The sequence below is a fragment of the Gouania willdenowi genome, chromosome 9 (genome assembly GCF_900634775.1).
Source record: "Gouania willdenowi chromosome 9, fGouWil2.1, whole genome shotgun sequence".
Taxonomy (NCBI): domain Eukaryota; kingdom Metazoa; phylum Chordata; class Actinopteri; order Blenniiformes; family Gobiesocidae; genus Gouania; species Gouania willdenowi.
Window position 1 is genome coordinate 35,149,140 of NC_041052.1, and position 21,393 is coordinate 35,170,532.

The 21,393-nt window shown below is 37.6% G+C and overlaps 1 protein-coding gene across 1 annotated transcript in view; it reads left to right on the top strand.

Moving 5' to 3' along the window:
- ank1a (ankyrin 1, erythrocytic a) overlaps positions 1–21,393 on the top strand; it is a 178,443-nt gene that overhangs the window by 108,840 nt on the left and 48,210 nt on the right. Inside the window, exons 4-24 of the mRNA XM_028457620.1 lie at positions 2,181–2,279; positions 3,283–3,381; positions 4,451–4,549; positions 5,538–5,723; positions 5,799–5,897; positions 5,970–6,068; positions 6,148–6,246; positions 7,270–7,467; positions 9,060–9,158; positions 9,239–9,337; positions 9,421–9,519; positions 12,170–12,367; positions 12,449–12,547; positions 12,625–12,723; positions 13,613–13,810; positions 13,938–14,036; positions 14,877–14,975; positions 15,790–15,888; positions 15,980–16,072; positions 17,497–17,569; positions 17,664–17,684. Of these exons, the coding sequence (XP_028313421.1) occupies positions 2,181–2,279; positions 3,283–3,381; positions 4,451–4,549; positions 5,538–5,723; positions 5,799–5,897; positions 5,970–6,068; positions 6,148–6,246; positions 7,270–7,467; positions 9,060–9,158; positions 9,239–9,337; positions 9,421–9,519; positions 12,170–12,367; positions 12,449–12,547; positions 12,625–12,723; positions 13,613–13,810; positions 13,938–14,036; positions 14,877–14,975; positions 15,790–15,888; positions 15,980–16,072; positions 17,497–17,569; positions 17,664–17,684 (2,353 nt within the window). The remainder of the gene's footprint in view (positions 1–2,180; positions 2,280–3,282; positions 3,382–4,450; positions 4,550–5,537; positions 5,724–5,798; positions 5,898–5,969; positions 6,069–6,147; positions 6,247–7,269; positions 7,468–9,059; positions 9,159–9,238; positions 9,338–9,420; positions 9,520–12,169; positions 12,368–12,448; positions 12,548–12,624; positions 12,724–13,612; positions 13,811–13,937; positions 14,037–14,876; positions 14,976–15,789; positions 15,889–15,979; positions 16,073–17,496; positions 17,570–17,663; positions 17,685–21,393) is intronic.

Below are 21,393 nucleotides of genomic sequence, written 5' to 3' on the forward strand. Positions count from 1 at the left end.
AAAAAAATATTGTCCAAGAATTAAATATAGATTGATAAATAAAACACACACACACACACACAGTTAGGGCCAGGGTTGGGGTCAATTATGATTGTAATCGAGTAACTAATAATAATTTACAATTATGATGTAGTTATATTTGGAAAAAAATGAAAAAAGCTTTTGTAATTGTAATTGAATTGTAATTTAGTTAAGATATTTTACTTTGTAATTATAATAGACGTGGAAATTATATAAATGTGTAAAATAAATACAAAACTAGGGAACCATGTTATAGTTCTGTGGCTCACACATATGTAACTAACAATTATTTAAATATGTTTGATATTAAGTTTACTTAATATCAGTTCTCTTGAGGATCATTTTACCATTTAAAAAATATAAATCTAAGGGTATACTGACTGATAAAAGGCTCACACCAAAAATATGAATACCAATATTTTCACGGATAAGGAAGCCTTACAAGAAAACCAAGAGAATAAAAACAAATTGGATGATAGATAAAACGTTTTTAGTGTATTTTACATCTTTTCCTATTTGGTTTTTAAAAAAAAGACATTTATGCCTTATCTTTATCTTAATATAACACATTTTTATCCAATCATACATATTATTGCCACAGCATACAAAAGTTATTTACAATTTCCACCTTTTGCATGGTTCTCTGTTGAATTTGAACCTCTGTGATTGGTTCATGTGTTGCTCATTGTGTTTGACTGACAGTGTGTCCTGTTTAATGTGAGTTTGGCCCGTAATTCCATAGTTCACCCCCCCAGTACGTTGTTTTCTGTCACTCCCAGGGGTGGACTGGGACACAAATTCAGCCCTGGCGGACACCACATATAGAAACCAACATGTGGCTCTTCATGTCTTAATTTTAAATAATATTCCTCCAGGAAATCGCTTCCGTTGTCCCATTTTTGCCCCTATTCAAAAAGTTTTGACATTTTTTTTCAGATTTTAGCTTCCTTTTACCAATAAATATCTTTTTCTTTTCCTATTTTTTGTCAATTTTTCCACTTTTCATCCAAATAAGCACCCTTTTGTCCAATAAATATCACTTGTTTCCTTTTTTCCCTACATTTTTGCCCATTTTGGTCACCTTTTCACTCTTTTTGTGCCACGTTTTTGCCACTTTTTTCAAATTTTACTTTTTTGCCACTAAATATTTTTCCCCCTGTTTTTTGTCCATTTGGAAAGTTTTTTTTGACACTTTAATGTGATTTTTGTCCTTTAACTTTTCATTAACCCACTTTTCATCCAAATAAGCTGGCTTTTGCCCAATAAATACCACTTGTTTCCCTTTTGCCTCTTTTTGTTCCACATTTTTGCCCTTTTATCACTATTGTTTGCCACATTTGGCCCATTTAAACTACCTTTTGCCATTATATACCACTTTTTCCCTTTTTTGCCCATTTTGGTCACTTTTTGATCTTTTCATGCTACATTTTTGCCACTTTTGGACCATTTTTTGCCACCTGTTAATAATTTTTTGTCACTACACTTACCATGTCGGCCTCCACTTGTTTGTCAAAATAAAACGGAACAAAAGGGACCGGCCCACTTTGAGTTGATGGCCCACCGGGGACCAGATGGCCAGTCCACCCCTGGTCACTCCCATGTCTAACCAGAAGCTCCCTCCACCCTCAGTCCCGTCCTGTCTGCGATGTTTTCTGACTCATCTCCTTTTTATCTCTGGTTTTCCTCCTCCATCTCTGCCGTGTCTGCAGTAGAGTGATGGTGAGCTGTGGTCTCCTCACTCAGAGGAATAATATCAGTGGTGTGCGAAAGGTCCAACCTCACATGTCCTGTGCGGCTGAAGGAAGGCTGTGTGAGGTCAGACCTATCCCACACGGCTCTTATTCTTCCCATAACCACGAGACCAGTGGCCTGCCATCCCCCTCTCATCGCCCACCTCCTTTCTCTTGCTCACGTCAAAAATTTCCATCCCGAATTGTTCCCTGTTATTTTTGCCTCTAAGCAGTGCTGCGTGCATGCTGTCCTGTCAAGTGTAAGTATTTGCCTGCCGTGGTTTGTGTTTCACAACAAATACATGTTTCACGTGGCATGTCCTTCATGCACACATTCAATGAGTGTGTGTGTGTGTGTTCTCCTGAATTCCTCACCGTGTTGGTGTGTCGGACACTTCAGTGTGAGGTCTGCTTATCTCTCCCTCTCAGAATGGACTCAATGGGCTGCATTTGGCCTCTAAAGAAGGCCACGTTAAAATGGTGCTGGAGCTTCTCCACAATGGGATTGTTCTGGAGACCGAAACAAAGGTAAAATATTATGGAAATACTGTATTTACTCCCCCCCACAGGCACGTGGAAACCCTCACTGATTGAGTGCATCTTGGAGTCGTGACCCCACGTGGGGTTGTCTGAAATTCAAATGGTCGCCTAAATTTTCCAGTAGTTAAAAGAATCACTGATTACATTCTTTGTAATTTTTTTAATTATTCTTTTTCAAATTAAAACCCATCACACAATGTGAAACAACTGCATTCTAGGCAAATGTATTTGTATAGTGCATTTCATACACACAGCAATTCAGTGTGCTTTACATGATCAAGAAGTGCAACAAAAAATATTAAACAGCTTAAAAATCAACATTAAATCAACAACATAATTTAAAATCTCCCTCATATTCATACACAGTAAAGAAAAAGTTCCTGTAACTCTTTTTCTATACTTTCTATACTTTGACTTCCTCAAATATAAATCTAGAAAAACAAATATATAAAAATTAAATAGTTCATTTATCAATAAAAAATCTCAAACAACTGTATTATATACTTTCACTTCCTCAAACATGAATCTAGTAAAAAAAAATACAGTATAAAAATTAGATCATTAAGTAGTTCATTTAATAATAAAATAAAAAATCACTTTTATGATCATTTAAATGATTATTATTTTTCAAATTAAAACACCACACACAATCTCAAGCAACTGTATTCTATACTTTCACTTCCTCAAACATAAATCTAGTTAAAATACAGTATAAAAATATCTAATCACATTGCATCTTGTCACGATAGTGCTACTTCTAACACTATCAACAAACATGATATAAAAAATGAATTTCTGGTTGCCAGAAATTTGTGATATCAAAAACGGGTCACGACTTAAAAAAGGTTGGGAACCACTGTGCTAAAGAATACACTTCACTTTGTTTATTTTAGACTTGTAAAAAGACCCAACACTGGACCTGAAGCGGACGTTTTGTAAAGGTTGTTCCACTGCTGCTGTTTTAAACTAACAGACTGTGTGTTGTGTTCAGAAAGGGAACACGGCCCTGCACATCGCTGCTCTGGCAGGGCAGGAACAGGTGGTCACAGAGCTGGTTAACTACGGGGCCAACGTCAACGCTCAGTCCCAGGTGAGAGAGACACACACACACACACACACACACACACACATTAGGGCCACACACAACAGGAACTACACAGTACAGGACAGGAGAGATTTACCACCACAAACTCAGGTGTGGTGAGGCAGAAAAAAGTTTACTCATTAATTTACAATTTATTAGTTTAATTTTCTAGTTCTAAAAAAATGTTTTTTTAATAATCATGTCATTTCTCCTTAAAAATAATGTGTACAGTGTGATAAATTGCACATACTGTACCCTAAATTGCTTTGTACTGTACATGGATCCTGAAGCGCTATATGTATTGCACGTACCCTAAGGCAGTGGTTCCCAAACAGGGGTACGTGTACCCCTAAGTGTACAGAAGCACATTGCAGGGGGTACTCGGAAAGATTTTAGAATTAATTTGAGAAATGTTCCTAGTTCCCTTTTAAGATATTTTTTGGACACATTCACCACAAACACTTCAAATGCTCAATAAAATACTATGTTTTCTTGTAATTTAGTGAAACAGGATTATTTATGCTGTAGAGACCATTTTATCACGCTTCTGACAATAATTAGCTAGATTTTCCAAAGGCGGCCGTATTTATTTACAAAGTGATAATCACATAAAAGTTGCATTTTATATATATATATTTTTATTTTTATTTTATTTTTATTTTTTTTTAATTCCACTTTAAATTTCACTTATTGTTTTGAATTTGTGGATTAAGCCTTCATAGAGAACCAATGTTAGAAACACAGTTAGGGGTTTAGGAGTGCCCACTGTTCCACAAATGACAAATCATATGAAATATTGAGAAGGTCCTTATGATAAGAAGAGGGGTACACATGATTTGACATAAATTCAAAAAGATTGGGAACCACTGCCCTAAGGTAATATACATATTGCATGTATACTATTAATAATAATGATTATGATCATTAATAATGATAATGATCTTATATTTATTTCATATTCTATTTAAAATTCTTGTTGTTTGTTGTTGTTTGTTTGACTTTAATGACCTTTCTTTCTGTTGATGTCCTTGTTTTGCTGCTGCTGCTGATGTTGACTCGTGTCATTCTGAGACAGAAAGGTTTCACTCCACTCTACATGGCAGCACAAGAAAACCATCTAGAGGTGGTGAAGTTCCTTCTGGAGAACGGAGCCAATCAAAGCCTTCCAACAGAGGTACAGTCAAAATAAAGCAAGTTTAAAGTAAAAACTAGTTTTTAAACCTCTTGTGTCTCTTTTAATTATTCTATTATTCTTGGGCTCAATTTGACCTCATTCAATGTTTGTCATTCAAAAAATAGTAGTTGTTTTTTTTTGTCTTTTGCTTCGTATTTCATAACTTTTCAATTTATTAAGCATAAAATTATCCTGATGTTTTTTTTGCTGAACACATATTGCATGCATTGGTGTTCCTCTAGGGTCATTTTGACCCTAAACTGTTTTAGTTGTGTAAAACTTGTCTGTCTGTGTGTGACCTTACATCCCCACACCTGCAGGTGCAGAGTTGAGCAAACATATAAAAGCTTGCATTGCAGCCAAATATCAACCAAATGTCCAAATCAAACCAAAAAACATACTGCCACGTCCGGTCCCAAGCCCGGATAACAAAAGTTAGATATTTATAGTGAATAACCCCAAATATGTTACAAAAAAAAGGAGGAAAGGGGGGGTCGCTAAACATCAATTTTGTGAAAATCATGAATGTGCACCCCAAATTAGAAAAGATTTGGATGAAAGATTTTCAAGACACACTAAATCTAAAACTGAAAGTTTGACCTAATGATGGCGCTGCAGGAAAGGTCATATCATCACTACAACCAATAGGGTTCATACCCTAGTGGTCATTAATGAAGATTTAGATGAAAATTATTCTAGATAAATTAATTCAAATTTAAAAGTTTGGCCTGATGGTGGCGCTAGAGAACAGGTCAAGGTTTCATTATCAAGGTGTTATTTATGTATTCAACAAATAAACAAAGTGTCTGACACAAAAACCTGGTCAACAATTTTCTGAAAATCATTTTCTGGAGGCAAATATCCCTGGGGTCAGATTGACCCCAAGTGTAAAATGTGTTATTATGTTTTTATGTGTGTTAGGTAATTATTGAGGATAATAAGAGGGTTATTTGACGTCCTTCCATGAACTCTCTCTGATGTGCTGCAGGATGGATTCACACCTCTGGCCGTGGCTCTTCAGCAGGGTCATGAAAACGTGGTGGCCCTCCTCATTAACTATGGCACTAAAGGAAAAGTCCGTCTTCCCGCGTTGCACATTGCAGCGCGCAACGACGACACACGCACAGCCGCAGTACTTCTGCAAAACGACCCCAACCCTGATGTTCTCAGCAAGGTGCGTTAGAAGAACTTCTGCGTTGTCTGTTTGTTTGTGTGTTTCAAAATGTGAAACCTAATGTGTGTGTTACAGACTGGATTCACTCCACTACACATTGCTGCACATTATGAAAACTTGAACGTAGCTCAACTGCTGCTCAACAGAGGTGCCAATGTCAATTTCACCCCAAAGGTATGGACTGACTAACTGTGAAAGAAGTGTTCTAGGTGTGGTTGGTCTGAGCTCATCTGTGTCTCTGCACAGAATGGCATCACTCCTCTGCACATCGCCTCCAGACGGGGGAACGTCATCATGGTCAGGCTTCTGCTGGACAGAGGGGCGCAGATAGACGCCAAGACAAAGGTGCAGCACAGAGCCAGACCAAAGCCTCCATTCATTTCTAAATGATCTGTGTCAATAAATGGTTCTCATGTCGCTACAGGATGAGTTGACGCCACTTCACTGCGCAGCTAGAAATGGTCACGTAAGGATCATAGAGATCCTGCTGGACCATGGAGCTCCTATCCAGGCAAAGACCAAGGTAAACAGCCACAGTTTTCTCCTAAGAAGGTCAAAGATCTTGCCAGCGCTGTTGAACATGAGGCCCCTTACGGTGTGATGTCAGAGGTGTAAAAAGGAAAAAACTACAGTTTTTTTAATTGGCACTGTCATATTAATTGTTGCACAATTGGCCTCAAAAGTTACTTCCAGGCGTGCACGGGTTTTTTAAACTCTCTTTTTAAATAACCGAGAAATGCATACATCACCATCTGGTTAATACAGGCAATTTGCTGTGATGCTCTCGTTGTCAGTGCCCAATCATTTCACGGGCCTGATCATTTTGTATCCCTTCTACGCATGTGCGTAGACTACGTCACTTCTTTCACTCGCAATCTTTACAACAGAGCTCCTGGGACGTGTTATTTGAATGTTTTGATATAAAATATTTTGATTGTACACATTTAAATATGTGACTGTTTTTGTGGTGTTTTTAATTCTTAATTTAATAAAACACATTGACAATCAGAAAAAAAAAAAAATATATATATATATATATATATATATATATATTACTGCAGGTGGATGACTTATAATAAGCATGAGTAACTCACTAACTGCATTCATCATGACTCTTCACCAATTTAATTGATTTCATTTGATTTTGAACATGAACACAGCAGCAATGTATTTATCACAATGAAAATGATAATAATAGTAATTAAAAAATCAAATCAAATCAAACAAAGCGAGAATAAATGGTTACAAAATCCTGCATGTAAACCCTGTACATGTTAGGAAAGGAGTAGGAGGAAGTATAAACTCATATGACCCTATTCCTTGTAATTACAAATAACTTTTGGCTTTAAAGTAAGGCAGTAACAAAGATTTAAAAAAAAAAAATTGCTTTACTTCACAAAATTTGGCCCTCAGACAGTTATAAATTTCGATCCCCTGAAGGTCCTTCATTGTGATTTAGTGAGAAGTATTCTTTCAGTCCCATAGTCTGTGCCTGTTTGTCTTTGAAATATGAATTCATCAACATATTTTATTGTTGCTGTTGCAGAACGGTCTGTCACCAATCCACATGGCAGCTCAAGGGGACCACAATGACTGCGTCAAGCAGCTCCTTCAGTACAACGCAGAGATCGACGACATCACACTGGACCACCTCACACCTCTGCATGTGGCTGCACACTGTGGGCACCACCGCATGGCCAAGGTTCTGCTGGACAAAGGAGCCAAACCCAACTCTCGGGCTTTGGTCAGTGACAAACATGAAGGAATCACTCACTTTACTGCAGACATGGGCAACTGGCAGGCCAGGGGCCACTAATTTTGTGCGGTCCCAAAACAAATCTCCCAAAATTGTATTTCAAGCAGTTGAAAGGAATATAAAGCCCGGCATAATACACAAAATAACTCCCAAAAACCCACAAATGGAGAGCAAAATGAACAAAGTACACAAAAACACACAAAAATGACAATGACAGACACAACAACCACTTAAACAAACAAAATTACTACAAAAACATGAATAACAACAACACATTAAAGAATAGCTCCAAAGACACGCAAACTGTCAACAAAATTGCACAAAATGGCAGGAAAATACAGAAAAACAACAAAAATACAGTCATCCAAAAAATGCACAAATCGAAAACCAAAATGCAGAAAATTACACAAAAATACACAAAAAAAATAACAAAAACACACATAATGACTAAAAACTGAGAAGACAAAACCCTTTTCCCTCTGTATTAATGCTCACATCAGTCATTATTCTAGACTAGTACAGTGCCCATCAGAAATATGCATTCATGTGGGAGCATAAGGGGTATATTTGCGGGTGCAAAATGTGGGTGCAATTTTCCTGGTTTAATTCTATGGGACATGTGCATGACTTCATCACTTTTATATTTTTGTATGGTGTATTTTCCTGTAACGTATGTTTTTTGGAGTCATGTGTATCTTTCTGTTGTCTTTTTGTGCATAAATGTTTGCTGTTTTTTTTTATTTTAATTTTTTTTGTAATGTATATTTTTTTGAAGTCGTGTATTTTTGTATAATTATTGTTTTTGTTGCTATTGTAGTGTGAATCAGGAGTAATTTTGTGTATTTTTCTGTAAATGTATTTTTTTTTTTTGAAGTCGAGTACAGTGCCCGTGTGCGTGTGACTTTCTACCTTGGACACAAATCTCCTCCGTTGGTTCTCTCACACACACGCGCTGCTGAGAAATGTGCAGCTTTCAGCACAGCAGCCATTGCCGTCAATAACTTCCGGGTGAGGTCTGTCCGGTCTAAATAGCGAACGGTCAAACTAACATGAAAATAAACGTTTGGAAAGGTCATCACCAAATAAAGTATTTTTCCTCGAAAGAGAAAAGAGAAGTCCACGGGAGCTCATGCACGCACCGGAAGTGAGCTGTGCTGTGAAATAGATATAGTTGGAGCGCTAGCGCCCCCTCACATTCTGAGGTCAAAAGTTGAATAGGTTTCATTTCGGGGCCATCCAGAAGTGAAATAAAATTAAAATAAACATTTTGAAATGACCAAATTACTCCAAAATAACAGATACACACACTCGGGGTATTTGGAATCCGTCGGCCAAGTTTCAGGTCGAACTCGCACCGCGTCGGGGAGATATTTGCTCCACACACACACACACATCCATCCACACAGATCTCCCTTGCTTTATTCCATCCACACAGACCTCCCTTGCTTTTATAAGTAGATGCTGACATGAATGTTGATATTATGGCTGTCACATTTCTGTGGTTCCCGCTGTGACAGTTGCCCATCCCTGCTTTACTGGGTGTTTGAGAACAAATGTAATGACTTGATTTGTTGAAACAGAATGGCTTCACACCTCTGCACATTGCTTGTAAAAAGAACCATCTGCGTGTGATGGATCTGCTGCTCAAACAGGCAGCGTCACTGGAAGCTGTGACGGAGGTAAGAGACACAAAGATACGAATCATTAGAGGGCATTGGAGTTTAAGTTTCATGTTAAAATTTTATTTTTTATTGTGCAGTCTGGCCTGACCCCCCTGCATGTCTCCTCATTCATGGGTCATCTTAACATAGTGAAGATCCTGCTGCAGAAAGGAGCTTCGCCCAGTGCCTCCAACGTGGTGGGTCCTCAATGACCAACTCCAACTTTTAACTGTGACAAAATTAATCAAATAATTTCTATTCCTTTTCTTTTTGAGTGCAGAAAGTGGAGACTCCTCTTCATATGGCATCTCGAGCAGGACATTATGAGGTCGCTGATTTTTTATTGCAAAACAATGCACCAGTGGATGCCAAGGCAAAGGTAGATGTATAGTCATGACATCTGATTCTGTGCTTGTGCCAAATGTCCATCATTAATGTGAACTATGGATTGAAGTAGACACTTTGACTCTCATTTATCAACCCTGCACATTTTGTCATACGACAGGACCATTATGAAAGATTCTTATCTGACCAATCCCAGTGTACAAATGATCAAGTGTTGATAAATGCTGATTGTCATTAATATGTTACGCTCTCAAATATTCCTAGTTCAGAGGCCCCGCCCACTAAGGTCAAACAAACATTTGCAAGAAGAGAAATCTTTCCAAGATAAAAAATCAGCATCCTCACATCTGAGATGGTGAAAAACAAAGATGTGTTTTTTGAACGTGTGAAAATTGGACTCAAAGAAGCAGGTGACGTCTGCCCCCCTGTGTGCGCTGTGAACCACTTCCCAGCAGAGATCCTGGAGAGAGAAACGGAAATATGACATTTGTATCGGCCTCACTAGTCCGCACGCTTCAGGCCATCAATAAAACACTAAAAAAATTAACGATCAAACCCCTAAAAAAAATCCTTTAAAATGACTTCATTTTGTCCCTTCTGTGTATATTTTGCCTTTAGCCAATTTCACCTATGATTCATCACATTACTGATTAAATACTGCAGCACATTTGTAAAAGTACTCTTTCTGTTTTTTAACAATGAGTGATTTCTGGTGTCACATACTGAGTTTACCTCCGTACTGAGATTATAACCCTAACCTAATTCTAACCCTAATCCTAATCCTAATCCTAACCCTAACCTAATCCAATAAACAAATAAAACGTGTCCGTTCACTTTGAAAACAAAAATGAATTATTTTTTTAGCAAAAATGTATTTTCCAGTACGATGGGCACTCGGTACATTACACACGTCTCCTCCATACAACGCTCAAAGCTTTGGCCCTTCACATTGCACTGACTATTAAAAGGCGTTCAGTTTACCAATGTGATAAATAAGGCTAAAAATAATGTCACATACTTTCTCTGGTGTACGCAGTAGAATACCCTCGGTCAGAGACACAGCCCAAGCACCGCTGTGTCCCATGTGACCTTTCTCCTGCTCGGAGGGTAGCAGGGTTTACCAGCGAGGTTATATACGGTATTCAGTGGAAGGAAAACCCATAAAGTGGTATCAGTAATAAAGTGGGCTTTTTTACATTTTATATTATTTTGTTTAATTCATATTAATAATCCATTTCTGCCTATGCTTCTTTTTTGTATTCTTTATTTTTCTGTATTTTTGTTCGAACAATCACACAAAGTTTACAAAGTATGGCCTACAACACGATTTGATGGATAAACAATAAAGTAAATAGATGCCTGTGGTCTTTACCAGTCCTCTTTCTTAAAACAAAACTCAGAGAGGAATTAGAATAAATGAATAAAATAAACCCGGGAAAAACGGAGAATAACTATTTCTTCCTTTGAGGTTCAAATCATCTTCTTTTCTATGTAGGTTTCAAAAATAATGTAATTAAATTAAATAAAAGAAACATGTACCTGTTATTCTTCAGTGACACAGGTTTGTTTAATATTTCATTTTCACTCAGTCAGATTTTGCTGCTGAAACACAGATCCACACTCAGATTTGCGTACATGAGGTCAAACCTGACGTGAGATCTGATCGTAGCGTACGGTCACGTCAGAATTGATAAATATTGAAGCTTGACTGAATTTGTTCGTATGCACTCGTTTAAATGGTTGATAAATGAGGGCCTTTGTGTATATGTTGATGCAAAACTTGTGTTGTTTTTTTCTTAGATTTTGTTCTTTGCATTAAAGCTGCAGTCTGTAACTTTCAGATCTCTCCCTCCCCTCCCTCTCTGCTGCTCTTTTGCCCTGCCTCCAAAGTCCCTCCCTCAGAGGAGCTAACAAGCTAACGTTAGCCTAACAGCAACATCACAGTAATCTAACATGCACTGTTAAAAACATATTACTGCAGCACTTCTCTTTCTCTATGTGCACACACAGCAGCAGCGTAACAACACAGTGTCACTCACAGCAGCCCAGACAGAGGCTACTGTGAGAGCAGCGTGCACACGAACAGCACATGCACAACAAAGTTCTAGTGTAACAATTACAAATCAAACATAATGTAAATCAAGCAGCAGTAATTACCTTTCAAGCAGAAAAGTCACCAATTCCATCTTCTATTCATCCAGACCATACACTGTAAAAAAGACGGCACTCTAGCTTCAGGAAAGGGGCGGGGCCTGTGAGGAACAGCTGTCAGACAGTCCGACAAACACAATCCTGGTTCTTTTTGCTTGGTCGCGGTGCATTCAGGCAATCTGCCAAAAGCTGCAGCGAGGGGACTCAATGAGCCTGCTTTTTTTCACACAAACTACTAGTTTAATGTAAAGCTGTCCTTACATAGTGACAGCTTTAGTAAATATGACAAAAAGTCACTTTTGTAAGAGTTACGGACTGCATCTTTAAGTGATCGGATTTTACTTTAGGCTAACCAAAAAAACTTAAACATAACCCTGGAAAAATGTCTGTGGTCCAGGAGTGGTGGACCTCTGTCTTATGAAACACCAATCCACTTCCTGAATAAGATTCTAAAATTCAAATTTAGAAAACCAATCCTGTTTTGATTGTACAGTATAGTGCAGTAACTAGTTCCTCTCTTCTCCTTGGACCAGGATGACCAAACACCTCTACATTGTGCTGCTCGGATGGGCCACAACGAGCTAGTAAAGCTTCTTCTGGAGCACAAAGCCAACCCCAACTCCATCACCACAGCAGGACACACCCCCCTACACATCGCTGCCCGAGAAGGACACGTCCAGACCGTTAGGATCCTCCTGGACACAGAAGCTCAGCAGACCAAAATGACCAAAGTAATGCTTGTTGAGTAACCTTTGACCTTCATTTAACTCAGTATTAAATGTTTTTATTCATCCCCACCTGTGCCTGTGTAGAAAGGCTTCACTCCTCTTCATGTGGCCTCCAAGTACGGGAAGGTGGACGTGGCCGAGCTGTTGCTGGAGAGAGGAGCCAATCCCAACGCTGCTGGAAAGGTGAATAAAACATCCTGTGTGTTTTTTGTTTTTTTATTTCTCAACCACTGACTGTTGAATGTTTGATCCTTTCACAGAATGGCCTAACTCCACTGCATGTCGCTGTACATCACAACAACCTGGATGTAGTTAATTTACTCGTAAGCAAAGGAGGATCCCCGCATAGTGCAGCTCGGGTACGTAATAGAAGAGTCATGACGCCATAGAGGGAGGTCAGACATGTGTGATAGGGATGGGAAATATAAACCAAAACATAATATAATTCTCAATATTTTTTAACCCAATAGTCTTTTTTTGTCTTTTTCATTTATTTTGTCCTTCTTTTTTCTCTAGTTTTTCCTTTTTTCTTTTTCTTAAAAGAAAACAATACAAAACTCAATTGTCTTTTTTTGTGTTTGTTTCTTTTTTTCTCTCTCTTTTTTGCCTTTTTTTATTTAAAGAAAAAAAAAAGCTAAATAAAGTCTCAGCTGAAATACATTTCTGGGTTAAATTTGCTGATGAAAAATGCCACACATTTTGCCACGTTCATTAAATCGCAATTCACTTTTTTTAAGAATTCAACCAACCAAAATTAGTTTTTCAAAAACACACATATAATCTTTTTTGAAACATACTGTAAATCCACATATTTTCCTGTGCAACATTGGTGTCAAAAGAAAAGTTTCTTTCAAAATAAAAGACATGTCCAACATAAGAGACTTTAAGTATTTGTTTTTGACCAGCTGCCCGCAACACACCCAGTACAGGTCCATGACCCACCAGTTGAGAATCGCTGCTCTAAGGGACAGCACGTGGGAGTGAGTTCTGTAGTGTGGCTTGTTTAGTGGAAGGTCTAAATTAGGATTCACTCAGTAATCATCTGTCTGTGATTTTCATGTTCTGAGAAGTAGAGAAAGCAGCGACTCCTAAAACTAGTATTTTAATGCAATATTAGCTATAAAATAAAGAAAACAAATTTTCCATACCGCCAAAATAGAAATCTCAATATATTTTGAATCTCGATATATTGCCCTGCCCTAATGTGTGACACTATAACTTCTGTGTGTGTGTGCGTGTGCGCTGTAGAATGGCTACACAGCCCTCCACATAGCATCCAAGCAGAACCAGGTGGAGGTGGCTAACAGCCTGCTGCAGAGTGGAGCCTCAGCCAATGCTGAGTCACTACAGGGAGTCACACCTCTACACCTGGCCTCACAGGAGGGACGACCCGACATGGTGTCCCTGCTCATCTCCAAACAGGCCAACGTCAACCTCGGCAACAAGGCAAGAATAGACGATCAATCAATGAGAAAACCAGCAGGAGAGAACATAGCAGCGAAGTCATAATAATACATCATGTGATCAGTGAGTTCTGTGTTTGATTAGTTTGTGTTGTGACTAATCCCCACAGAGCGGATTAACGCCACTCCACCTGGTGGCACAGGAGGGACACGTTGGCATCGCAGATATCCTGGTTAAACAAGGAGCTTCAGTTTATGCAGCAACACGGGTGCGACATTTCAAATCTCTGATCAAATAGATACTCTATGGATTTGAATGTTTTTCATTACGTGTATAAATGTTACAGCGTTATCAGTGCTGTGTCACTGTAGTAAAAATATATTTGATTAATGACAGAAAATACAAATCTGGCCTTAAACCATTTTAATAGCATAAATAATTTTCAACCCCAAAGACTTTATTTTTCCTTCTACAATTAATTTTTTTTTACGTTTACAAACACAAATTAGCAAGGATTAGTGGTTTAATATATATATATTTATTCCTTTTTATGTATTATTATTTATTATATTGTTTCATATATTATTATATTTATATTTGAGAAAGTGAAAATATAGAATACAGTTGTTTGAGATTGTGTGATGGTGTTTTAATTTGAAAAGGAACAATGATTTTAAAAACTACAGAACTATAAGTTTTTTTAATGATTTAATTAACTATTTATTTATTAAATTTGTATACTCTTATTTTTTAAACTAGATTTTAATTTGAGGGTGTGAAAGTATAGAATACAGTTGTTTAAGATTGTGTGTTGGGTTTTAAAAAATATTTAATGACTAAAACTAAAATTTTTATTTATTTTTTATTATTAAACTATTTAGTTATTTAATTTTTATACTGTATTGCCTTTTAACTAGATTCATATTTGAGGAAGTGTTTGAGATTGTGTGATGGTGTGGTAATCAGTAATTTCATAAAAATCAGTTACTCGACATTTCAGGCGACACCACATTGGTTGAATAACACTGCCATGAACCCTTTTACTATCATGATAGTGATTATTTTATGTTTTGATGATGCTTAATATTTTATTTATCTCCATTGTCAGATGGGTTACACTCCTCTCCATGTTGCTTGTCACTATGGCAACATCAAAATGGTGAAGTTCCTCCTGCAGCAACAGGCCAACGTCAACAGCAAGACCAGAGTGAGTGAGCGAGTGTTTCTTCCTGGTTTAGGATTAATCTGAGCACAGGTTCAGTAAATACAGTCAGATTTATACACTGACATCATTAGAAACACTGGGAGTGACAACTAAATAATCAGGAAAAGTTAAAGATGTCGATGTAAACCGCTTTAATAAAAATAATCTTTGACCGCAGGGTCCTTCAGCACTTTTTAAGGGAGAGTAATGGCCCCAAAGGAGAGCTCTTCTTCTCTGCTTCATTGCCTACTACCAAACCACAGAGTTGAAACTGCTGCCCCCTGCGGTCATTGATTATCTCTCAGGTCACAACGCCTTTTAAGCTCTTTTGGTAAACTAAAGAGCTTTACATTGACATATATACATATTTATCTTTTACTGATTATCTAACCAGCAACCAGTAGCAGCACAAGTTGTCATTTTTACTGAAAAAGCTGCTAAATGATCTAAAAACAGGCTGAATGTTTCACTCCAATAGAAAACAATGGGATGTTTACAGGCAGTGGGGCCGTGTGACATCATCGATCAGGTGATTTCAAGATGGTTTTAAAACAGGTTTTAAAATGGTAAAGTAGTCCATTTTTAAAAGTTAATAAAACAAATACGCTGCAAAAATAATGTTTTTTTTTACGTAGATCTTCTAATAAGGACATTTCAAAGATTTTAGGCCACATTTGTAAAAACAGTGAAGGATCCACATAACGTAACAAATGGTTTTGTGAAAACGATTGTGTTCCTAAAGTTAGATAGGTACCATGTGCATATATTTGATGTCAATAACGTTAACGTATTAAAAGTGTTGATGTGACTCTTGCAGCTTGGTTACACTCCTCTGCACCAGGCAGCCCAGCAGGGACACACAGACATTGTGACACTGCTGTTAAAGCATGGAGCTCAGCCCAATGAGACCACTACAGTGAGTCTAGATTTAGGCGACTCATCATTTTCACTTTTAAAAGTTTGGATGATTAGGATCTGATGAGGTGACTATTCTCTTTATGTTACAGCATGGTACTTCAGCTTTGGCCATCGCCAAGAGGTTGGGTTACATCTCCGTCATCGACGTCCTGAAGCTTGTGACTGATGAGACGTCATCCATGGTGAGAAGTAGAAACACCTCAGTGGACTCACCCAGTATCTAATGAGTGCCAGGCTACTGTTCTCAGGGTTGGGGTCAATTATGATTGCATTTATGATGTAATTATGATCGTAATTGTAACTGGAAAAAACTGTTGCTGTTGTCATAATTGAATTATAATTGAGTTCAGATAATTTACTATGTAATTAATAATAATAATAATGAACTTTATTTATATAGCACTTTTGAAAACACGTTAAAGTGCTTTCCAAATGCAGCTATACATTGGAAAATAAAAGATGTAAAGTTTTGGTAAGAGAGTTACTAAAAAATCAAGTAAGGCTCTCCTATATGTATATAAAAGTATGTTTTAAGAAGTGATTTAAAAATTGTTACAGTCAGCAGACCAGATCTCCTCGGACAGATTGGCATTGAAATTATATAAAATCTGTCCTTTCCAATTTAATTAAATGCAAAACTAGTATATAGTTCTATGGCTTGCACATATGTAATTAACAATTATTAAAATATGTTTAATATGAAGTTTACCTGTCAGGATCATTTGACCATTTAAAAAAAATGAAATCTAAACGTATACTGACAGAAAAATGCTCAGACGCCCACACCAAAAATATTAATACCAATATTTACATTGATTAGGAAGCCTAACAAGGTAACCAAGAAATGAGAAATAAATTAGATGATGGATAATATATTTTTTGATTATTTTACAGCTGATTTAAAACATGGGTCAAATTGAATCGTTATCATAAGACAGTGGTTCTCAAATTTCTAAATCCAACACCCCCTTCATCAGACTACAACATTTTGCTTAGAAAACTATGAAAAAACATTTATAGAGCATAATAATGGAATGAATGAGCGTTAACACATTTTAAAGAATCCCATTTTATAAACAAGTGGAATAAAACAGTGTTTAGTGTTTTTTCTATAGTTTTTATCATATCCAGTCATCTCCTGCCTTGTATTTTCAGTTCATGTTTTAATTAAGGTCATTTCCATCATCATTATTATGATTATTACCTTAAAATAAAAAAAAATAAACATCAATAAACCCCTTATATTTAATGCTTTCATTTGATATTTTCCACTCCTTTAGTACCATCGCGTACCCCTAGGGGTACACGTACCCCCATTTGAGAAACACTGTCACAAGAGATGCTAACAAAAAGAAAACACAAAAGGAAGGTTACGTTTTATGGGCTTATTTAATAAAGGCTCTGTAATTGTGATTATTTATAATGAACTTTCGTAATTTGGAATGTAATTTTAATTGAAATTCAGAGGGGAAATAATATTTGTCATTTTAATTGTGATTGAAAAAAATGTTGGTCAATGTAATCGTAATTGAGTTGTAATTGAACATTGATAATTGAAGATGTAATTGCAATTGAATGATGTAATTTTTCTCTTTCTGGCCTGTAGACGACCACAGAGAAACACCGCATGAGTTTCCCAGAAACAGTGGATGAGATCCTGGATGTGTCTGAGGATGAAGGTACAAACACACAACTGTTCAAAGTAACCAATGCTCTGATTTGCCACAAATGTTCATTTCCAAGTTATTTTTTTTACCTTTTGCCTTTTTTTAGGGATTGCACAGCTAACATTAGGTATGAATGTCTTTCCTTCTTTGTGTGACATTCATCGGGGAGTCTCCTGTGTGTCCTCATTCCTGGCTCCTTTCATCGTTTGTCTCACGGCTCCTCTCTGTCTGTCGTTCTAACTGTGGTGGTGGCGGCTGTGGTGTCTCATTGGCATGCACCCATAACACCCAGAGCACCCATGTGTGTAACCTCTATGGTTCCCCTTCAGTCAGATCCTCACTGTCTATCTCACCAGGTGCCCTTTGGTGTCTCACCCTCTAAAGCAACACAGATCATTCTTTATAAACTCTCACTATTACTAACATCAACTCAACATCAAGAAATAAAGAAAGACATATGAGCGATTTAAAGGGATCCTCCACTGTTTTTACAAATTTGGCTTAAAATCTTTGAAACGTACTTATTAGAATACCTATGCCTAACAAAAACCATTATTATACACCATATTTGTTTAATTAACTTTTAGAAATGGGACTGGTTTCCCTTTTATTCCGTCATCTTGAAATCACGTGATTGATGATGTCACACGGCCCCGTTTGCCTGTAAACATCCCATTGTTTTCTATTGGAGTGAAACATTTAGCCAGGTTTTTAGATAATTTAGCAGCTTTTTCAGTCAAAATGCCAATTTGTTTTGCTTTTGGTTGATCTAAATAATCAGGAAAAGTTAAAGATGTTGATGTAAACCTCTTTTGTTTACAGGAAAGATGATAAAAAACAATCTGTGGCAACACTTTCAACTCTGTGGTTTGGTAGTAGACAATGAAGCAGAGAAGAAGAGCTCTCCTAAGGGACTTTTACCCTCCCTTAAACAGTGTGTGGCTGATGCTCTGATAGCTGAAGTTAGCGAGTATCACGGACTGTTTACATTTACATATTTAACTTTTCCTGATTCTTTAGAGCAACCAAAAGCAGCACAAGTTAGCATTTTGACTGAAGAAGCTGCTAAATTATCTAAAAACCTGGCTGAATGCTTCACTCCAATAGAAAACAATGGGATGGGGCCGTGTGACATCACTAGTCACTTGATTTCAAGATGGATGAACACAGGCTCTAAAACTGTCCCATTTTTAAAAGTCAATAAAATGAATATGGTGCACAGTAATGCATTTAATTAGGAATAGATCTTCTAATAAGTACATTTCAAAGGTTTTAGGCCATATTTGTAAAAACAGTGGAGGATCCCTTTAAAACTTGAATGTTGACCTTTGCAGTTTCCTAGCAATGAACTCCTGTAATGCATGGTGATAAGTTATGTCTTCTAAATTGTGTCACATTGCTCTGCTTAATAAAGCTGCTTAACCACATCAATCTAAAAGTTGTTCTCAACCACTACTGATGCCAGTGTGCCCCCAAAAAACTCTATCAAATAGATATTTCGGGTGTTTTTATGGATTGAAAGATGTGCCCAAACAATGGTGGATGTTGATATTTAGGATTAGACAGAAACGGATGAAATCGCAGTGACGTCATATCAGTAAAGAAAGCAGAAAGAAAGGAAGTCAAGTGAATTACTGTCTTTCTGGTCTGGTGAAGAAATGACAATAAGAATGAAGTAAAAAGTATTTTTATTTGATTTTTTTACTATGTCTGCACATGCTGTCGAAGGTGAACACTATACATAGTGCAATATTTTGCAGCTATGCGTGTTTTGTTATTGCAATTCAAGGTATTTAAATAAATAAATTAGTTTTATTACAGTACATGATTGTGACCATCACCAGCCCTCCCTAAAGAAGGGTAAGAAATAACTTTATTAAAGGGAGAATATAAAAAGAGAGGGCAGTGTTACATCTTGGTGAGGGGGAAGGGAACAGGGAAGAGAGAGTGAGGGTAGGACAATGGAAGTACTGGGGACTATTTTAAGCTCTTAAAACTTCTTAAAGAAACTTTTCTGCTTCAACGTCATCTTTGCATTTTTCTACACATTTTTCCAAAGTTACGTGAAATCATTGTTTAACAACCCGCTCTTTTTTGGTGGAGTCAAAAACAGACTTTTAAGCAGCAATTTCAACTTTCTACATTTACTTGCGTGTGAATCCCTGTCAGAGGATTGATGAGAACTTTTGAATGACATACAGGTAGAGTTTTAAAAATGTGAGTCTTGTGCTTGAGCAGCTTTAAGTTGTACAGTATGTGCTCCCGTTGTGTGTTTTATGGTCAAGGGTTTTTTGCGTCATAATCTGAACACAAAGTTTTCACGTCTCTATCTATGCACACAAATGGAATATAAAGATGATGAACACCATTTACCACCATTGTTTGGCTTCAGATTTTGAAAAAATTTGCCGCTCAACATATCAAATCATTACGCAGTAGAAATGCTGTAATGTCACTTGATGAAGACCATTACAATAGTCCAGTATGATGGAGATAAAAGCATGCAGCAGCTTCTCCTGATCTTTCTGAGCCATTTAACCTTTCCCTCTGGAGACGTTCTTTAGGTGATCGTTACAACTTTATTACTTCAAAAAACAAAAAGGCATCAGTCTTTGGGTTTCAGCTCTTGTGTTTGTGTCTCATATGTTTACGACTCTAGAGGACTCACAGTCTGAGGCGTCCAAATCAATCAACAGCAACAGGCTTAACATCAGAAGCAGTGAATGTAGCACACAAGGGACAATTTCTCTGAAGAATCACTATCACTCAGGTTAATTCCGCTTTATTTACATAGCGCCAAATACAACAAGTTACCTCATCACTAAAATATAAAGTTATTTTTTAATGAGAATACAAAAAGCCATGATGTTTTTAGTCTGCTGGTAATACATATACAGTGTGGCTAGAAAATATAGAAAGCAGCTATTGGTCTGTCTTGTAGAAATATCACATATTACAATAAACAAGAGCACAAACCTCTGGCAAGTGCCAAATCTCTTAAAATATTGGCAGTTGTCTGGATTGGAGCTTGAATTATTTTCCCGAACCGGTTCAAGCTTAATTTTGATTGTTATAGCACGGGCTAAGGCCCGCTAGCTGCATTGTAAATGAATGGTCAGGTGATGTGTTTCGATCAGCACGAGAAAGACGCAGAAATGCGCACAAACACCATACCAGCATGTCATTGCCCGACATCTCAAGCTAAGCAGGTCTGGGCCTAGTTAGTAATTGGATGAGAGACCACTGAGGATTCCAGGTGCCACAGTCGGGGACAGTTGCTCCAGTGGGATCTGTCATTGTGTCCTTGGGCAAGGCACTTCACCCACATTGCCTAGTATGAATGTAGTGTGTGAGTGAGTGTTGGTGGTGGTCGGAGGGGCCGATGGCGCACTATGGCACCTTCGCTTCCGTCAGTCTGGGCAGGGCAGCTGTGGTTACAATAGTAGCTTACCACCACTAAGTGTGGAGTGAAAGAATATAATGCCTTAAAGGTGCAGTCCGCAACTCTCAGATCCCTGTCTCCCCCTCCCTCCCCACTGCTCTCTTGCCCCGCCTCCAAACTTTCCAAAGTCCCTCCCTCAGAGGCGCTAACAAGCTAACGTATGTACGACAGCAACATCAGAGTAATATAACATGCTCTTTTAAAAGCATATTACTGCAGCGCTTCTCTCTCTCTCTCTATGTGCACACACCTCAGCAGCAGCAACACAGTGTCACTTACAGCAGCCCACACGGAGGCTGCTGCGCGCACATGAACACATGCACTTCAGAGTTCTAGTGTAACAATTACAAATCAAACATAATGTAAATAAAGCAGCAGTATTCCATGTTCTACT